The sequence below is a fragment of the Alosa pseudoharengus genome, unplaced genomic scaffold (genome assembly GCF_046254945.1).
Source record: "Alosa pseudoharengus isolate Yale_2024_CS ecotype anadromous, Long Island Sound unplaced genomic scaffold, YU_APseudo_1.1 YU_APseudo_1.1_scf_12, whole genome shotgun sequence".
Classification (NCBI taxonomy): domain Eukaryota; kingdom Metazoa; phylum Chordata; class Actinopteri; order Clupeiformes; family Clupeidae; genus Alosa; species Alosa pseudoharengus.
Genome location: NW_027468587.1, coordinates 13,097,267 through 13,115,892, shown reverse-complemented (window position 1 = coordinate 13,115,892; position 18,626 = coordinate 13,097,267). Strand labels below are relative to the sequence as shown.

Genomic DNA, 18,626 nt, shown 5'->3' with positions numbered 1-18,626 from the left:
TGCACAGTATAACGACGACCTCTGTAGTGCTGCAGAAGACAAACGCAGGCGCAGAAAAGAAATCGCCTCCACCAAAAAGGCTCCACCCAAACCCACAAGCGCTACTGCCCACCCATGCCCACATTGCCCCAAAATATGTGGGTCCTGGATTGGCCTCTTCGCCCACCTGAAGACCCATAAGGACCAAGAAGGAGGACCGACATACTCGACCTCGAGTGTCCGCCGATGATGATGTTATGTCCACCTGGACAATAAACTGGACTGGTCAGCCAACACTGACGCACTCTACAAAAAAGGGCAGAGCAGGCTGTACTTCCTGAGGAGGCTGCGGTCCTTCAATGTGTGCAGCAAGCTCCTCAGGATGTTCTATCAGTCTGTTGTGGCCAGCGTCCTCTTCTATACAGTGGTATGCTGGGGAGGAAGCACAAAGAAGAAGGATGCTGGGCGACTTGACAGGCTGGAAAGGAAGGCTGGCTCTGTAGAAGGAGCTGAACTGGAGTGCATCACTTCAATATCGGACAAAAGGACCCTGAACAAACTGATCAACATCTTGGACAATGAATGCCATCCACTCTACAGCACTTTTAAAAAGCAAAAGAACTTGATCAGCTGGAGACTTCGCTCACTGCCATGCACAACTGAAAGGCTGAGGAAGTCATTTGTCCCCAGGGCGATTGAACTGTTTAATGCTTCACTAAAGGGAAGAGGAGAGATAGACTTCTCTGCTTAGTCTGTCTGCCTCCCCACCCTCTCCATGTTTGAGTACTGACTGCCCACTACTGCTTTACTACTGTTTTACTACTGTCCACAGCCTAATGTTTTTACTACTGTTTTCCTGCTACACTGTTTTTCATGCTATATTAGCACACATGATCAATGGCTTCTGCTACAATACTGAATGGCTGTAACCCTATTACCTCAACCTGTTCTTGCACTGACATAGTTTTTTTTATAGTTTTTTATATTACCTTGTCTACATTATATTTTACTCTCCTATTTGTCCATATTATTTATGCTGGTCTCTAGACCTATTATTGCACTGTAGCACTGTTGGACTAATGTTGGACTACTTTTTGCACCTTCACCATGACACTCACTCTCTTGAGCACCTTACCATACACACAGAACTACAGGACTACTGTTGGACTACTTTTGCACCTTCACCATGACACTCACTCTCTTGAGCACCTCACCATGCACACAGAACTACAGGCCCTGTCACTACAAGCGTCTCATGCTTGATCACCCTCAAGCACACTGGATTTTTTACATTTAATTTATATAGTATATTTAGTATTTAGTTTTGTTAGTTTTTCTTATCTCCTACTGTCTCTATTGTACAGTGGAGTTTGGTTATATGTTTATACTTATATTTACCATTTCTGCTGTAAGTGCATGTTGTGTGTGATGTCTGTATGCTACTGAGACCCCCTGAATTTCCCCTTGGGGATCAATAAAGTATCTATCTATCTCTATCTATCCATAAATGCCCTCCTCCGCTTTTGGTGCTTCCCTACCTTCTAGCAGTGTGTATCCTTAGCAATAAGTAGATGCAGCATATTGGGTACTGAAATATTCACAGGGATTAATAGAAATTGAATATTCATGTTTTATCCAATATTAGTTGTGCAGATGTGTATAGTCCATATTATATACACCCATTGAACCAAAAAAGAAAATGCAAAAATAGACAATTTTGTGTAACTATTCCATATTTTATGTAGTCATTCTATATCAGAACATTTGACATACAATCCAAATAGTCTACAATAAACCACAGAGTGTTACCTTTAATTTGAGACCAGGATTATGCTTCTACACCAAGAGGTTGCCACACAGTAAGGCTTTTACGGTATTGTCAGTATACATTTTGGGTAACAAGATAGATACTTTATATCTCGTGACAGTGCGTCTTCAGCTGTGCTCCATACGTGTCTCTCGCCTCTCCCCTAATCACTTTTAACCGTCATTACCAATTTGCAAATGATGGTGAATAACTACTCATCATGAGATGTACAGTATTTCGTAATATCTTTATTCTAATTATGTTTCCCATTGTAATCGTGCAATTTGTAATGCTTTGCATGGACGTGCGCTGGTGTGCGTTTATGAATGATAGAAGGATGGTGCGTGCACCTGCCAATATGACTGTTGACATGCGCTCTTAAAATAGCATATGAACAACTCGCCATTGACTTCTGACCAGGTTTAGGTGGTGTATGATAGCGATTTTTAGACAACGCGCCAGGCCCCTCCCTATTGTTAATTGCCACACCCCTGGTCGCAATGTTTAAAAAATAAACGTGCAAAATACAGAATCAAGCTTTGCGTGGGTGAATAACAAACTTTACGCCATGCGCTGGAGCCCAAAATACAGCCCATGGTGACATCATGGTAACTTCCTGTCCGGCAGGTGGAAGTTGAACAGTATTTCTAACCAGCATGCATTGCGTTTGACCCAGTATGCATCATTTATTTTACGGTCTATGAGCATGCATTACATCAAGTCAGATCTGCGGAACGCTGCATGGTCGAATGAGCCTAGTAGCTCACCACAAAATGCACGAGAACCTATTCTCATGACATAATTTTGAAAGGCTAATATTTGAGGAAAGCAGCAAAATGTCTGCCACATGCCTACCCCCATTCCTAACAAAGGACATTCCTAACTGCAGGGTGCCAGGCCAAAATAATGCTGCGACCCCCTGGCATCCCCGCGCCTTCCACTTGGGTGTTTGAGAGGTTATTCCATCCTGACCTTGAACAATTTCAATCATAGACAACCGAGCCCCCAGCTGCTACACACCACAATGATATGACTTAGTTGACAGGTTAAATATCTTTGATGAAAACTGCAGTCAAGTGAAGGCTGATATCCTAACTCAACACAGGTCAAAATCACATCTACCTCGCCACCTCCCCATAGCCTGCTCTACCTACTTCACTCCACCAGGCAGGCTTGGGACAGTAGGGCTGACAGTAGACATTCTTCAACTCCATCAAGAAGCCTGGTCTGGCAAAACTGGTCAGCTTAGGCCCACTATCCTGAGCGGAGGTTCCATGTCCATAGACCTACTACTGCTTTCCAAGACTAGTTGTTTTGTGTTTACCCATGGATATAACAAGGACAATATGGTCTCATGTGCAGTCCTCCCCCTCCCCCACTGTTAAATGTCAAGGTGCTGTGTTGCTTGTGTGCTGTTTTGTTGCGGTTTGTAAAATCATTTGAGTTTGATTTTTACTAACCTTTCTCAAAAACTCTGACTAGTACTTCGGGGACTGTGTGCGTGCGTACGTACGTAAGCCTGCTACACATAGAAAAAAATGAAGAATTGCCCACTCAGCGGACATATTAATAACCTCGTTTTCCCTCGAAAATGTAGATATTTAAGGCGGAGGCATGGACCAAGAGTGGCTTTGGCTCTGGCATGGGCGTTCACAAAGTTCATGCATTTGACCAATGGGAACAGTCCATTTCAGTGTCCCTGTTTCCATTGGTGTTCATTGTGTATACGTATGGCAATAAAGGTGGAGTTTAGAATAAAGATGACCAATCGCATAGACTATGCAAATTTCATTTGAAAATATCCCGGGAAATACGAGTTTCGCGGGAGGGTATTTCGCGCGTAAACCGTATCCTTCATTCATTGTTAGCTTCCTGGAGCCATTTTCAGCTGAAGAGGTTGCGTTCCGCTTCAACCGAACAATCCAAACCATCTGCTGATATGAAGATATTATGTGCGGAGACATGTTAACATATCGGTAGTTAGGACGTTCGTCTAATGGTGGCCGTGAATATTGGCAACGGAATCGCGGCGAATAAGCAGATATAAAGGTCTAAACCAGGGAAGGGACAAAAGGCATTCGAGTCCACAAAGATGAGAAGAGGGATAACATCAGCCACGGAGAAAGTAATTATTACAGGAGTTGGTGGCTCTTCGCTCGATAAAAACGTAGTTTTGACAGCATTATCCGATCGGTTAACATCAACTCTTCCCACTACCACGTATATACATATTATAACCCCGCCGCCCAACATTTCTCAAACCTCAAGTATCTGCTTGTCTGAACCTGCAAATGGCAATTTGTACTCCACTCCCCACGGAGCTTCACTTGGAGCAGGACAGCGACCAACTTTAGGACGTCCACCGGTAATTTCCCCTAAAACTGTCTCAGAGTGACTGGATGCAACGGATGTTTCAGTGCATGTATGCTCATACGCTAACGTTAATACTTTGTAGCAACTACCGTGGCCATGTTTGCTAGTTAGCTACAGCTCTAGGAACAAGCCTGAACATAACACGATGCCTATCTCTTAGCAATCGATGGTGAACCGTTTGTGTTGATTTCTACCCCTGTAATTCCAGTAGGCTAGTGCTCTTTATGGAGCAGCTGTGGTAGGTAGCCACCGCTTCAATCGTTAGTAGCTTATTACCACTAGCTAGAAGTCGCTAGAAGTTATACCCAAGATTGTTGTATTAGCTTGCTAGCTATCTAATTTCAACACCCCAGTGACCAAATAAGGGGTCACACCCGAATGGAAAAGGTCAATGTTGAAGTTGCTGGCCAAACATTTCGGCTAATTTGTATCTAGCTCAGTGTATGCACCAGATTCTGACCATGGTACTAAATGGGGGGTTGAGGGCTGTGGCTTAGGCTTAAAATGACAGATCAGAAACCACTGTAACGTTATAAACAGGCCTTGCCCGTGTGCAGGTCTGGAGGGGGAAGGGAATGAGCCAGCTCGTTGTTAGCTGCACAGTTAAGCAATAGCCCAGTGCGAAGAACAAGTAACGTTAATCGTCTTAAAGCTCTTATGCTTATGGACACATGAAATTGAATCACTATGGTTGTTAAGTCAGTCACGGTTCTGAACGGTTGGTTGTCGTTTCTAAAGTGTCTGTTACAGGGGGAAACACCACATTGTTGCCAAAGGCAGACAAATAAGAACGTTGACGTGCCCCGAGCTCAGTTGTCAATGAAAGGTGAAGCTCGAGCCCACTGCCAGTCGGGCAGCCCACACACCACGCGGCAAGGTGGTGAGCCACGAGCTAGGCCGATATCTTTGTTCGGAAGCTTCACCTCTGATTACTATTACTGTATTGTCGGGAAGCTTTACCTCCGATTGCCATTACATGTACATCCTTGTAACGTCAATGTTGGTGAACCTTTGATGCCAACAATGAGCAACTAGCCAGTCTGAATTGGCTACCACAAGATACACGAGGAATACAATGTCCGGTTTCCAAGTATATCTGGATTCTAGCTGCAGTGTTAATGGGATGAAATTATGATGACTAATTCAGTCACATTGCCTGCTGGACTTAAGAGTGTTCAAATCAGTAGGGCCATTTATGTTTAGTTCTTAGTATTCAGACAATGACAGAACAGTGTTGAAGCATTAGACTTGAAGTAAACAGCTCTCCCAACAAAGGGATAATGACTTCTAGTTAAGAGTGGGCCTTCCATGCAAATGCTGAAGTTAACACCCCCAGTCTGTTGTGAAGGGTGAATGAAAATTGGTCTACATTTGTAAATGCTGTAACAAAAATGGGATTTTCCACTTTCCATATGTGTCCTAGTTCTCATGTTTCAGGATTGTAGCAAGCCTTTTGAAATGATAAATATCCATATGTTTTTCAGCTGTCCACAGTATTGTAGATATGTACAAAAATGAACATTAGCAGTTAAGACATGAAGAAGGTCGAGACAAAAGTTAACTCTTCAATTTAGAAATGTTTATTGTAGGCTATCAAATTAATTAAAGTCCTTGTAGGGTTATAGGCTATAAACACAATTGTTGTATCATGGGAGAGAAAGGCCACCACCCTTGCTATGGCAAAAAGAGGAAAACCTGAATGACTTCTTGGGTAATGTCTTGTAAGGTCATGTATTTCATGCTGACATCGCCCATAGTTGTAGACCATAAGTAGGCTTATTGCCATATAGTGCTAGTTATGGGATTGCCTCAAAGCTTTTGTAAATGAGTAAAGAATGCAGTAGAGCCTGTTGGGCTCGCCCCAGGATGGGCCCGGTACTCTTTTGGTACAGAATTCAACCATTTAGAATTAGACACTGGGTTGGTGGTGGTGTTTGCACTTTACAGATGTACTTAATGTTCATTTATTTGTTTTTGGAGAAACTGCTTAGGCTATGCTACAGTTGGACCTGTTACAAAAGTAGGTTGAACCTTTACAGAATACAGCTTAAGTCTTGTTTTAGGGTAATGTTATGGGTCCCAATCATATGCATGATTTCCAACCCACAATAAGCCTAGTAATGTATGGGATTTGGCCCCATAGCAGTTCTGTACACAAGATGCAATATTTTTTTTGGAGTAGCTGTAAGATGTTATCTTGAGCCATGCAAATATACAACATTTATAAAAATGGTGTACACACGCGTACACACACACACACACACACATTCACTCACACTTTTGCTCATTCGCGCTCTCTGATTATTACTCATACACACTGATTGTGTTCTCCACAGGCGAAGAGGCGGCTGGCGTTGGATGATTCGGATCAGCTCTCTTCCACTCAGCTGGGATCGACTCCTAAGGGCAGAGATGGCCCCTCTCTGGCCAACGTCAAACCCTGCAAAAGTACCTGAGACTTATTGCTTTGTAGCTCTTACATTAAGTGCTTTTCCAAGTACCTGTAACCATAAAGATTTACATTTAGGCTTTCATCCCAACCTACTTGAAGTACCGATATGCACGTATGTTAGTAGCCTGTGTGGGCTCCCTGCAATCGCAGATATGATTCTGGTGTTTCACCTAAATGAATGAATGAAAAAATGTAACTGAGGGTAAATGGTAAAAGTCAATTTACAGCCAAATTTGAACAGTTTGTGTGTATGTGTATATATGCACACACACGTATGTGTGTGTGTGTGTATATATATATATATATATATATATATATATATATATATATATATATATAATAATATGTATGGGTAAACACTCACCATTTGATTAGCAGATGGCTGCCATTTGATTGTCATGTATGACCGGAGTGACTGCAATGTATATGATTTATTAGTTAATATAATGTTATTAGAGTGTTAAATCAATGTGTGTTTCTAAATGTCTGTGCAGCTCCAAAGTCTCCGGCTGATAAGGAGAAGTCGCGGTACGACACGTCCCTGGGTCTCCTGACCAAGAAGTTCCTGCAGCTGCTGAGCCAGTCGCCAGACGGCGTGGTGGACTTGAACTGGGCCGCCGAGACGCTCAGTGTTCAGAAGAGGCGTCTCTACGACATCACAAATGTCCTGGAGGGCGTGCACCTCGTCAAGAAGAAGTCCAAAAACAACATTCAGTGGATGTACGTGAGCGCTAGTCTGGGTGTATCCCCCTTTTCCACCAGTGTGAACTAGGCGCTAGTTCTGGGCTGTTCTGGTTGGGAATGGAGTCAGCCTTGTAAACCTAAGCACCAGTTTTCTTTTCTGGGAGCTAGAACCATCTAGAGCCACGTCATTATGTGTCTGTGTGTGCAATGCTAGCACCAAGCATGCCAACAACAATGGCAGAGTAGCAAGCAAACATAACCTAAGTCGTTTTAGGCAAGTCCCTCCACTCGGTGGCCATATTGTAGCGCTTTTTGTGCACTTATCGGCCATCTATTTCGGCAAAAGGCTTCACGACCCCGACCTTGCTCCAGCGGCGAGATCACAACACGTGATTGGCACAATATATTCACAACACACCACATGATTGGAACAATGAATTCACATGTCAACCTTTTTTGTCATAGTGCAGTTATCAACTAACCCCATGTATTTCTATGGAGGAGTTTTTGAGTGCTGTCTCCTCATTAGACATGACCTTGCACTTCCTCAGGTCACTTGTTAGGAATGCTATGCTTTAGAGGTGTGACGATACACTCGGCTCATGAGACGAGATGATGCATGATATTGGCTTCATGAGGACGAGACAATATTTTAACACTATTTTTAAGAAATCTTCAATGGTGAAATATATGCCTGGAAAAATAGCCTTTCACAGACTGACAGTCACAGAATGCAAAACAATCCAGGTGTACAGTATTTTTTTTTATGTTTTCAAACAGAGTACGAGTATTCACAGGTGTTTACCTGCCGATACTGATATTTCTACCACAAAAATAATTATTAGGCTAGCATAAAAATGCAATGAATTGGAACTTGTTTCCCCCCCCCAATAGGCCTAAGCCTAAAAATAAATAATAATGAGCATCACATAAAATATGTAATAGCAGACTATTTTGAAACAAAATGTCTCCACATTTCATTTCATTGTCACCTCATTTCATTTCAACAAATTAATCCACCAGACTATTTTGCAGTGCCTCCACATTAGCGTTCCCTAGTCAGTAAAATCCATATTGAGTAGACCCTTGTAAAAGTGGTGTGGCTCCTTTAAGAGTGCGACGTCACTCCCTCCACGGAATTTGATTCACGGGCTGGGTTACCTTCACTTGTCAGCTGGTTTGACTCAGACCTGAGTGTTTCCATACCATATATTACTAGCTAACAATTCCTGCTTATAATGTAACCCCAAATGACTTCCCAGGAGCTACTTATTTTTCCAGTAGCAAGTATTGAGCTTCAAGTTCTCAGACAGCCTGTCTGTCTTCAGACCATACATCTCTAAACAGGATTTAGGAAACACTTCATGAACACAGCTATGAACAAAATCCATGCACTCACCGAGATGGATTATGGATTGCTTATACACAAGTCTGATGATCAGGGACAAGGGTTTACACGTGTGTGTGTAATAAAGCTTGGTTTGTGCGAACGTAAGCACAGTGATCATGGTGAGGAGTGATGCACACCAAGTGTGATAGCTAATTATTGACTCATTGACTTTCCCCAACGGATCCAATTAAAGCCTGTTTGACTCCCATATTGCTTTGCGAGCTGCACAGGCTACAGATATGTAGCAGTTACTGCATCACAATCTAAATGTTTCAATAGCTTTAGAATATTCTGACAACACTAGTGTTGAAGTCTAGTCAGAGTAAATACAACGTTTTGACAGATGATATTTCCTGCCTCAGCAGAGAATGTCACTCATCTTCAGTAAGCCTGCAATTTCCTGGGTGTAAATGACCGCTGTCATAGAGAAATGTTGTTTAGCCCTTGCACAACAAGATCTGTCAATATTTTGACTCAATGTGTTGAGTGTTTTTGCCTGTCAAAGACAACTGTAGAACCCACCCCATCACATGTTTTTCTAGGTTCTTGACGCAACAGGAAGCTTAAATGATAACAGTCGCTGGTGCTGTTGTGTAGCTTGTTAGGTTTAGGCATGCCGTTCAGACGTTGAGCTGTAGACCATGTACTGTCCATCCTCTTGAGCTGGCACCTATAGTGAGGTCTGTTGCTTTAATAATAGGCTCTTGAGAACTTTAAATAGATGCAGGCAGGATAAATTGCACATAAGTGGCCGGCTTGGAGCACAGAGCTAGCCTGTGTGTTTGTGTCTTTGTTACTTTTTAATTTCTTCTTGGGGACAGCTCTGAGCCTGGCCTGTCCTGACCTGTGTGTGTGTGTGTATGTGTGTATGTTCGTCCTGTCTCTGCTGCAGGGGTTGCAACCTGTCGGAGGCAGGGGGCGTTGGGAACCAGCGGCAGGCCCTGAGCAGCGAGCTGGCCCGACTGCATCAGGAGGAGCTGCGGCTGGACCAGCTCATCACCAGCTGCACCCAGGACGCCAAGCTCATGACCGAGGCCCCCGCCAACCAGAAATATCCAGTCAGACCACTAGGTCACGTCTGTGTTCCATTCTGTCTGTGATGCAAACTGCCAGCTGATTGTGATTTCAAGCTGCCAGCTGATTGTGATTTCAAGCTGCCAGCTGATTGTGATGCAAGCTGCCAGCTGATTGCTGCCTCTATAGTCTGCTGTATTGTATTCTGACAAGTGCACCGCAGGATGTTTCAGAAGCATACCTGCTTCGCTTTTGATTATGTCGCTTGGTTATGTAGTGCTGTAGTATTCAACTCCGGTCTCAAGTCCTCTTCTAGACCCTTTTAAGTCGCTGTCTCGACTCAGTCAAAACAGTGTCTTCAGAGGAAAAACTGTCTCGACTGCTCCAAAATCCAAAAGTCTTGGTCTCGACTAGGCCTTGGTTATTTAAAGTCTTTGTCTTGACACAGAGGTCGTTTCATCCATAGCTGTCAGGACACAGGAGACATTTAAATAGAGCAGTTCTGTTTGTCTTTTACCATGGTAACAGTAAAGCCTGTTTAGCTTCCTTTTTTATGTCGAACAGAAAGCCATTTAGTAAAATGTGAAGTTTAGGGAAGCAGAAATGCATTCAAATGCTGATTTTTGCAATAACAGGGTAGAGGCTCAAAAACATGACTAATCTAAGGAACATTTCCTACTAGTGTTGAGAGCCTGATGGAAAGAGAAACATTTAGTTACATTTCACTCTGCAAGAGACGAAGACACTTTCTTGATTATTTTTGTCACGTCTTTTAAGTGTTGGTGAAGGGTGTGTGTCCCTCAGAGAGTCCAGCGTAGTTGTTTCTCGGTGTTCTTGCGTGTTCCTTAACCTCCACCACGCTGGCCTATGTGACGTATGAAGATCTGCGGCGCTTAAGTGGTCTGAAGGATCAGACTGTCATCGTGGTGAAGGCGCCGCCGGACACCAAGCTCGAGGTGCCTGACCCAGAGCAGGTAAGAGGCACAAGGGAACAAACACGAGTGCTGTATGTGTGTAGACATTAACCCTTAAGGCAGGGGATCACTTTGGACAGCGGCAAGTGTAACGCAACACTCGGACCATAATAAGTTCTAGCTCGTTCCTATGGAAACAAACGGTTTGCCTCAACTCACAATTGAATACGCTCTCATTGCGCTTTGAAAGTTGAACTAAGTTCAACGCTCAGCTTGTTCAACGCTAGTGTTAGACCAGCGTTCCACTGCCGAACCATAGAGAACAATAGGAAGCCTGCCACTTGCCGCTGGTCAGTGTAATGCCCGCCTAAAGGTGTGGATTTTGAACATTCTAACGCAAGATTTAGTTCTGCAACAATTCAAGGTTCTAAAATTCTATGTTGATGATGAACCCAGAGCCATATAGATAGAGAGTTGTGACTATCTATAAGGCTCTGAATGAACCCAGATATTCTTTAGAACGTTCATTGTCCAACATTCCTTTCACCGTACATTCCGTACACCTTTAACAAAGAGAGCAGTACTTTTCCAGTCTTTCTCCAAGCTCATTATCCAACATGATGCTACCACAAGCTTGACTGGAGAAGAGAATCAGCTCTTGCATAGCACAATGTTTTGTGTTGGCCTTTTTACCTGTTATTGTCACTGTTCTTCTTGCTTGAAAGTAATCAGATCTGTAGGTTCAAACCCCCCCCCCCCCCCCCCCCTTTTGCGTACTTGACATTCCATTCCATTTGTTGTTAGTTTTTGAAAATGGAGCTTTTGTCTTAGTTTCGTATCTGTCTTGTAAAGAAATCTCCTGATTTTGACTCCAGAATTTACAGGTCCACTTGACCAGCACTAAGGGCCCCATCGATGTCTTCCTGTGCCCGGAGGAAAGTGAGATGGACAGCCCTATCAAAAATGGCGGCCAAAGTAGCGCTTCCACAACATTCATGAAGGTGTCAGATGGTAAGTGGTTCTCAGGTGGTTTGCCCTGTGCTTGGTATATGTACATCAAGCCACCAGTGTGTATTTTGACAAGTTTGGAAATATATTTTCAGTTTGAAGCCAGGGCACACTAGAGCTGGGAGCTGAACTTTGGAACCTTTATGGCACCGAGCTGGGTTTTCGTCCAATGTTAATACTTTTATAGTCACAAGCGTGGTTTCAATCCAGCTTTTTAATGTACGTTTTGAGTGAAAATGATTTTGGAAATGTTATGTTATGGTAAAAAAAACTGTTACGGGTTTAACTTGCTTATTAACACAGTGGACGGAAACGCACGCAGACGCACGTATACTTGAACCGAATTTTCATGAATGCTCATAGAATGAGTAAATGAGCTGATGGCTAAACCCAGCTATAGACTTGCTTCTTAGACGTAGTTAAAAAAATGCAGACTAAACTCCCTTTATAAGTACGGCCCATGGTGTTGGACTGATATACCTCAATATCCTGCTATTCCCCTTCTTACCTGTAGACAGCGACAAAAGGTGCTCATCCCCAGCAGTGGCAGTGACCAACCTATCCCCCATCGACTCTCCCTTCACCAGCCTCCTACTACAAACGGAGGACCAGAACCCAGCTGCCTCGGACCTTTCCTTCCTCAGCCTTTCCCCCCCACTGCTCCAGGATGACTACCTGCTTGACCCCGACGAGATCGTTGGCATCAGTGACCTCTTCGACACCAACAACCTGGACAAGCTGCCCCTGGACTACCTGCTGTGCAACTGACCACCCGCACCTGCAGTAGCCCCAGTCTGACAGCGGGGGGCGCCAGTTGAGTCAATAGACTCTTGCCGCCTCCTGTCGTTTGCCAGGTCATCATCACTGCTGACTGCCAGTGGTGTCTCAGTTCCTAAGACCTCTTGGAATCAAATATGATAATTACCACCCAATGCCAATACTAATCCATACCAACCAATTAGCTCTGAAACAGGTGACCAGTGGGCACATAATCATGTTTATAAGAAGACTTCAGGTCAGTGGGTGTCTGTTTAGCCTGTTGAGGAGCCCCATTCAGCTGTTTAGCAGAGCCAGGAGCCGGTGCTTGTCTGAGGGAGATAAAGGTCTGACGTTTTATAATTATTATTATTAATATGGAAGTTAATATAAATTATAAAGATAAATTAGAAAGATGGGATAGTGGTGGTGGTGGTGGTGGAGTGTGTGTGTGTTGTGTTTTTTGATCAAGTGAGCAGTCCTGCTTTTCCGCGTCTCTTTATGTACAGCTACATATTTGCGCATGTTTGATTTAAGACAAATGCAAAAATCACGAGACCACTGGTCCTTTGTGGTCTCAGCTCTTAGCCTGGTCACACAGAAGCAGCACAGCAGGTGCACTTCAACTTTCAAATCGGCTCTTTGGCTCCTACAGGGACTTGCTTGCATGCTTAACGGAAGCGCTCAAACACACACACATGCTACGTGGCTAGCTTTTCCAGCGCGGATGACCTGTGTTTAAGGTGAACACTCAGCTGGGTGTTTTTGCAGCTATGGTGCCTTAACCCCTCTGGAGTTCAGGACCAGCAGGACCCCCCCACCCCCTCAAACGCACACACTCACAGATTAATATGTTTACCTGTGTTGCTAGGTAGCGTTGCCAAGCTGCACCCATGGGTGGGCCAGGAGTGCTCCCTTTCTGTGTGTGTGTGTGTGTGTGTGTGTGGTATGTTGAAATTGGCTCTTGTCTGATGTTTTCTATGTGAAACGGTTGTTTTAAAGAAACATTTATTGTCTGAAAGCGAGATGCTTTGTAAAGGTTTGATACAAATGAAAAAAGAAAAAAAAGCAATATTGAAGTATGTGATTACATACTCATGCCTTGTTCACATGTGTACATGTTGCATCAAGAGGACCGACATCATGAGTCATGGAATAATCTCATGTCAAGCTCAGTGTTGAGCAGTTCATAAACGGCTCAGTCAAGATATGTCTTAACCCCACGATGGAAATATTGTGCCCTCTCAACTCTTCATTACCTGCCTTCTTTCAAAATGGCTGGACCTCATATTAGGGCAGAGAATGATTTCCTGGAATGATTTTACTTAAATGCACTTTATACTGCTTTTGGTCCCAGCAGGAAACTGTACCTGTTTAACCACATAGCCATAAGAGGAATGCAGGACGACTTCCCTTGCAGGCTCATTTTCTGTCTTTTATGAAGAAACATTTGAAAGGGATTCCCTCAAGACAGAGGGATTTCGAAATATTTGAACTTGCATAATGCTTGTCCATTCTGTCATCTTAGAATTTATTTATGTACCATAAATAAGTAATTTTCTAATATATCTGTCATTTGAAATATACTGCTTTGTCTAAATGAAAGTGTGTATGCATACTGTATGTATGTGTGTTGACGATTGTGTCTCTTGAAAGCTTTGCTTATATGCTCAGTAAATAAACTAAGCACCAAGTTGAAGTTATTTTGGTCCGCATGTGATATTAACTAGATGGGGTGCCTCTTACGTTTTGATATCCAATGTTTATCATATTCTATCCTACTGGAGCTTGCTGCAGGAGTCGTAGATTTTGATGTTGGCCCAACTGCACCTGACTGACCTACACCGGATCATGGCCTTATGGAAGCTTTGACGTTGCTATGCCCTCAGTTTATCCAATGTACAGTAATTGGTGTTAGTTAAAGTCACTTGCATACTTTTATTTTCTCTTTGGGAGCAGGGAAACCGATTTGTATGTCTCTCATTTGTAAGGCTGTACTGATCGTGGGCAGGTCCAGTCAGTGTGTGTGGTATCACTTAGCGATTTAGTTAACAGTAGCTGTAGAGAGACAGGCAGGTGGTTTCTGATCAAAGGTGTTCATACTGTCTGTCACCATTATGGTACTTGTGCATGCACGTTATTGTGTAGAAATAGTGCCTTCAGACTTCCTTACTGCCACAGGTGAGCAGTGTGGCACAAAGCAAACCAATGCTGTGTTTTCTCTTGCCTCAATCCTGCAACTGTGATCAGGTTACCAGCTATTGCAGTCATTGTAGCTGATGTTTGTTTCCTGTACTTCAATCAACCACACAGAAAGGAAAAAAAACACCATAATATTGCTGCTATTGCTTTCAGTTTTAATAACTACAATGCTAACATTTAGTTATAGAATGGCTGTGCGTAGGGCTGCATATTAACGGAAAACCTAAACCAAATCCTACCCTTGGAGTGGCCTGAGAAAAAAAAGTTATTTATTACAACCACAATTGCTGATTCTGTGTTGCAGTAATATATTTTAAAATGCAATCCCTTCTAAGCTTCTGCTCTGAACTCTGATGAATGGATTGAAGGGTTCTGTGTTTTTTTTAAGGGAAAGCCACAGAGGAACCCACGCCCCTCTTAATGACAGCCAAAATGTAATATAATACCCAAGTCCCAACTCTCCATGTTGAGGCCAGTCTTCAGTTTTCAAATGTATTAGTTATGACTCAATCTGGTTGTTAATGCATTGGGGAGGCTAAGAGGACCTAACGGACTGCTGCTTAACTTTGTTCTATGTTCTCTAATGGTGTTCTTCAGCATGAATGATGAGCAGCTTGGGCTGAGAGTAGAGTTGATGAGATGAATGATACATACTTATTTGAAGACCATGTCAAAAGAGTTTTGCATTTTTGATGTAAGTGCATGTGGGGAATTCACCCATAAATGCTCCTGTATTTCATGTTTTATAGAAATGTGTGTATTTAAGAGTTATGTATTTTATATTCACTGTCATCAACCATTAAAGGACAATTCTACAGAAAATAAATGCGAGTTTTGTTCACATTGAGTGAAATTCACTGCTGTTTTTTGAAAAATTATCTCTAAGGCGATTGTCATAATTCCCCTCCATTGCATTACATTCCTCATTTTTCACCTTTGATCTTCCAGATTGCAAGTTGGTGAGTCTAAATACAAGGAAGTTTATTGTCACATGCATATAGTTACTGCGTGTAAGAAATGCAGTGAAATTATGTCTGGTGTCAGCCTATTTGTGCATTTCTTGGGGTGGGGGTAAAAAGTGCAGTAGAAGAGGGGTTTAGTAGATTAAGTGGCAAGGGCTGCATAAGAACGGTGGGGGAGGATTGGGGGGGGGGGGGCACCAACAAGGAGCACCCAAGAGCAACAGGGGCAAGGAAAAACTCCCTTACTAAGAAAGAAACCTTGGGCAGATCCACGGCTCAAGGGGCTAACCCAACTACCAGGGGTCTTGGTGTGTGTGTTGGGGGGATGACAAGGGAGATGGGATAGTGTGCTGTATATTGGGGAGAGGGCATTGTGCAATATGTGTGTTGGAGAAGCTTCCTGATGAAATAATGTGCTGTGTATGTAGGGGAGGGGGGCGGGCAGTGTACTGCAAGTATGGTGAAGGGACTTACTATTGCAAGCAGAGTACTGTATGTATGTTATATGTGAGTGATGACAGTGAAGATGTGTGTGTGGGCGGGAGGGGAGTGGAGCAGTGACTGTGTGTGTGTGTGTGTGTGTGTAGTGTGTGTGTGGGTAGGTGGGTGCAGTGTGCTGTAAGTATGTAGAGGATATGTGTTGGAGAAGATCCTGTGTATATGTGTATAACATCATAGTTATGATAATGCAACAGGCCAGCAGTGTCCTTTCATCATCATCATCATCATCATCATTGTCATGGGCGGATTATGAACTTTCGGGCCCCTGGGCCCAGATGTATTAAGGGCCCCCCTATTACTAGGCCCGTGCAGTAATCCATCCCTGTCCATTGTGGTGGGTGTTCTTATCATTTTGCCTTTAACCATGCTATTGGAATTGGAATACATTATTTGTCGATCCAGACAAACTTTTACCTGGTCCCAGAACAGGTTGCAGTAGGCTACATTCAGAAAACGTGAAATTCAACAGTGGATGGTCCACTACTTTTAGGACAGGTTGCTCATTTTTCACTCGTCTTGCAGGGTAGACCACACTGGCTTTTTAGCTTCACATTTACAAATAATCTTGGCCAATGTAAAATACAAATTATTTTTGATATTAATGATAATATGATCTAGTACAAGAGAAGAGCTCTTCGATGTATGGCAGAACGAAACGCCTTCAGTATTACTTTTGTCCCATTTAGTGAGCTGTAGTTCCCACGAGGTCATAGGTTGTTTTCAGTATGGCGGTGAGTTAGCCCAAATGTGTTAGCTCAAGAAAGTTTGGATCTTTAAATCAGGAATATCAACCTTTTGACGTTAATCCAGGCAGTTTTGGAGAACAGAACATCACTTGTAATACCAGTAAGAGTTATAACGCTGGCTTTTATCGCCATATCTATATAGATAACAACACGTGGGCCATTTCTGGCGGCTATGCTAATCCACAACACATGAAGTTGTCAAACTTCAAGCCATGCTGTAACGTTTGTAAGAGTAAACAGGCATGCTGCTGTTTTATTTGAGCTATTAACAGTTGTTTGCGTGCTGTACGGGTTTTAACGTCAACTAATGCCACCACAGTTACCAGATGTTGGCGGTTATTTTCATTCAGGAGAAACATACTTTGCTTTGAGACAACGCTAATTAGATACCTGTTTCATAATATCAGCACAGTAGGATTTTTAGCTGCGGTACAATGCTTGATTAAGTAGGATGTGCCATGACAAAAAAGCATCATGTTCTGGTTTGATGGTAGGTAGGTTTGACTGTTGTCTGTGGTTTGATGTTGTACCTGCAGACCATGCCATCGGCTTGTGACCCAACCATCGATGACATCGAGGACATGGTGTCCGCACAAGACCCTACACCACACGAGCGTCAGTACGCCAGGAAAAGCATCGTCCCACGCTCCCGGAGACGCAAGTTGGACCAGCAGACAACGGAAGAATTGCAGACAGACAGGTAAGCAAGTGACAGGTGATCAACCGTGAGTTTAAAAGGCAATGCTTTGTAACTTTGTGAACGTAGCTTTAAATGCATCCAAACACGTCTTCCACTATCTGGGACTGATTACTTTGTTGAATCCGAGCCAGTGGTTGTTTTAGTGTAAACTAGCATGTGCAGCTTCAGCCTACAGTATTATTATCTAGTAGTTGATTAACTTCGGATGTTTGAGAGGGTGATTTGTTTCTAGTGTTGATCCGCCTCCTCCTTAGTGCATGTTAGATGTGTTGGGTTGTAAGAAGCGTGAGGAGAGAGGAGATAGACTTGGGGTTTCAACAGCTTGTTGAAATTAGAGGGGGACGCCCCTGCTCTCGTAACACTTGGTAGATCGTTCCACCATCAGGGAACTACAAATGTGTGTGTGTGTAGGGGTGGCAGTGCCAGAAGATGTTCCTTTAAGAGCGTAAAGGCTGAGGGGTAACGTAAGCCTTCATGAGAGCATTTAAGTAGGTGGGATAGTGGCATGCGGTGGGGTCAGTGCCAGGGTAGGCAGTGTGCATTGACAAGTCCACATTTTGATGTCTTTCATTGTTTTTACAAATACCCTAACCTATGTCTACAAGACAGGGGGAATGGAGCATCACCTGTCACATGTCAGTCAACAGCAAAGACTAACCCACATTAATGATGATGGCCTGCATGGAAAAAATATCAACTTAACTAGGCTTTAAAAGAAACTAGGCTTTGAAAGTTATTCTTTACAGTCAAGTCAATACGTTTCCAACATGAATCACAAGTTTTACCTTGTGCTTGCTGTAAAACTAGTAGTCCTATGTTATCCCAATGGGAGCATCACAGCACTTCCCAGTGTGTAAAACTAGTAGTCCTATGTTATCCTAATGGGAGCATCATAGCACTTCCCAGTGTGTCGACTATGGGCTTCACATCTTTACATTGCTGTATGTTTGTCTTTTACGCTGACGTGCCTACTAAGTTTGCCTTTAGGCTATGCCAGGCCCAAGACGGTTGCAACATTTCTGCAGAGAAATGTTTAGGCTATGTCAGGATGTTAGCGTCTTGTATGAGCAGGCCATATTGCTCGGGTTCAGGACAAGAGTCAATGCTAAGTAGTTCACATGGGAAAGGACTGTCAAAT

At 43.2% G+C, this 18,626-nt stretch overlaps 2 protein-coding genes across 3 annotated transcripts in view; both read left to right on the top strand.

Annotated features, from left to right (window-relative positions):
• The first annotated feature begins 3,663 nt into the window (after positions 1–3,663).
• LOC143118969 (transcription factor E2F3-like) lies at positions 3,664–14,076 on the top strand. Of its 2 annotated transcripts, none has more exons than XM_076280156.1 (7): positions 3,664–3,911; positions 6,496–6,607; positions 7,106–7,331; positions 9,578–9,736; positions 10,559–10,673; positions 11,489–11,624; positions 12,136–14,076. In XM_076280156.1, exons 1-7 carry the CDS (start codon positions 3,879–3,881, stop codon positions 12,387–12,389), a joined length of 1,035 nt encoding a protein of 344 aa, XP_076136271.1. In that variant the 5' UTR covers positions 3,664–3,878; the 3' UTR covers positions 12,390–14,076. The 2 variants fall into 2 exon arrangements, with proteins under 2 accessions (XP_076136271.1, XP_076136270.1); XM_076280155.1 differs by having other exon boundaries at positions 3,664–4,151.
• Positions 14,077–16,773: 2,697 nt separating this feature from the next.
• The window catches only part of cdkal1 (CDK5 regulatory subunit associated protein 1-like 1), a 273,052-nt gene continuing 271,199 nt past the window's right edge, over positions 16,774–18,626 (top strand). Inside the window, exons 1-2 of the mRNA XM_076280154.1 lie at positions 16,774–16,888; positions 17,325–17,488. Of these exons, the coding sequence (XP_076136269.1) occupies positions 17,328–17,488 (161 nt within the window). The 5' untranslated portion in view covers positions 16,774–16,888; positions 17,325–17,327. The remainder of the gene's footprint in view (positions 16,889–17,324; positions 17,489–18,626) is intronic.